Below are 1,081 nucleotides of genomic sequence, written 5' to 3'. Positions count from 1 at the left end.
GTGATGGAGGTGCCGGTTCTCTCCGATGATTCTGCTCCTATCGGGATGCTGGCAGGAGACTACTACAGGTGAGCAGTCCCCAGCCCTGCGGTTTGGCGCCAGGGCCCGGGGCTGTGCTGGCACGGGGGTCCCCATGAGTGATGCTCTCCTTGCCGGGATGTTGCTGCAGGGTGGTACCAGTGCTGCGGTGTCACCGGGGCTGCAACAGCCCATCTCCCCAGCCTGATGCTGTGGTACTGCTGGCAGACGGGCACTGTGTCCTTGCCAGGGACTTGGTAGGGGGAGGGTGGTTAGAAGGCGGGTGCCAGGCTGCGCTGCACCTGCCGAGCCCCCCATCTTCTCCTTCCTAGGAAGCTGCTGCGTTACTACAGCAAGAACCACCAGGCAGAGGTGGTGAAGTGCTACGAGCTGCTGACCGTGCACCTGGGCATCATCCCCTCCGAGCTCGTGGTCCAGCAGGCTTGCGACTTGGCCCGGCGCCTCTGGGAGCCCTCCCGCATCCCCCTGCTCTGAGCTGCCTCCAGCCACCTCAGGGCCAGGATTAAAGCGGGTGTGTGGGTGTTCCCGGCATCTGGGCTGCTTTCTCGGTGTCTGTGTGCCGTCAGCTGTGCCTGCAGGCAGCCGTGGGCAGCCTTCCCATCCTCCAGCCTGGCCAGGGCTCCCGCTGCCCGCCTCCCCACTCCCCGTGGGCTTCGCTGGCACCCAGTAGCCTCCAGAGACACACGGAGAGTGGAGCTGAGAGGTTGTTGGCAAATCACGTTCTTGCTGAAAAGTGCGTTTCCAAAGCAGGATTTATAGCATTGGCTTGGCATCACTGCAGGGCTTCAGCTGGAGGACAAAATGGTGTAGCCAAACCTGCATGGAGGAATGGCCCAGGATGTGTCCCCTTTCGCCCTCACCCCCAAACGCGGGGTGCAGGGCCCTTGTGGGCTTGGCAGGCTCTGGGGAGGTGCAGCCCATCCTGCACCCCCTTCCCTGCACCTGGGCTCCCAGACACCAGTCAGCCGTGGGGCCGAGCTCGGCTGTGCACAGGGGGTAAAGCCGAGGCAGCTCGTATTTCCCAGGCATGTTTGGGCTCTGT

At 63.6% G+C, this 1,081-nt stretch overlaps 1 protein-coding gene across 1 annotated transcript in view; it reads left to right on the top strand.

Annotated features, from left to right (window-relative positions):
- HPS1 (Hermansky-Pudlak syndrome 1) overlaps positions 1-513 on the top strand; it is a gene marked incomplete at its 5' end in the record, with an annotated part of 3,460 nt that extends 2,947 nt beyond the window's left edge. The window contains 2 exon segments of the mRNA XM_009585617.1: positions 1-68; positions 351-513. The exon segment at positions 1-68 is cut by the window's left edge and continues 16 nt beyond it. Coding sequence (XP_009583912.1) covers positions 1-68; positions 351-513 — 231 coding nt within the window.
- Positions 514-1,081: the final 568 nt, after the last annotated feature.

The sequence above is a fragment of the Fulmarus glacialis genome, unplaced genomic scaffold, assembly GCF_000690835.1.
Source record: "Fulmarus glacialis isolate BGI_N327 unplaced genomic scaffold, ASM69083v1 scaffold27949, whole genome shotgun sequence".
Classification (NCBI taxonomy): domain Eukaryota; kingdom Metazoa; phylum Chordata; class Aves; order Procellariiformes; family Procellariidae; genus Fulmarus; species Fulmarus glacialis.
This window is presented reverse-complemented; position numbering and strand designations above follow the sequence as displayed.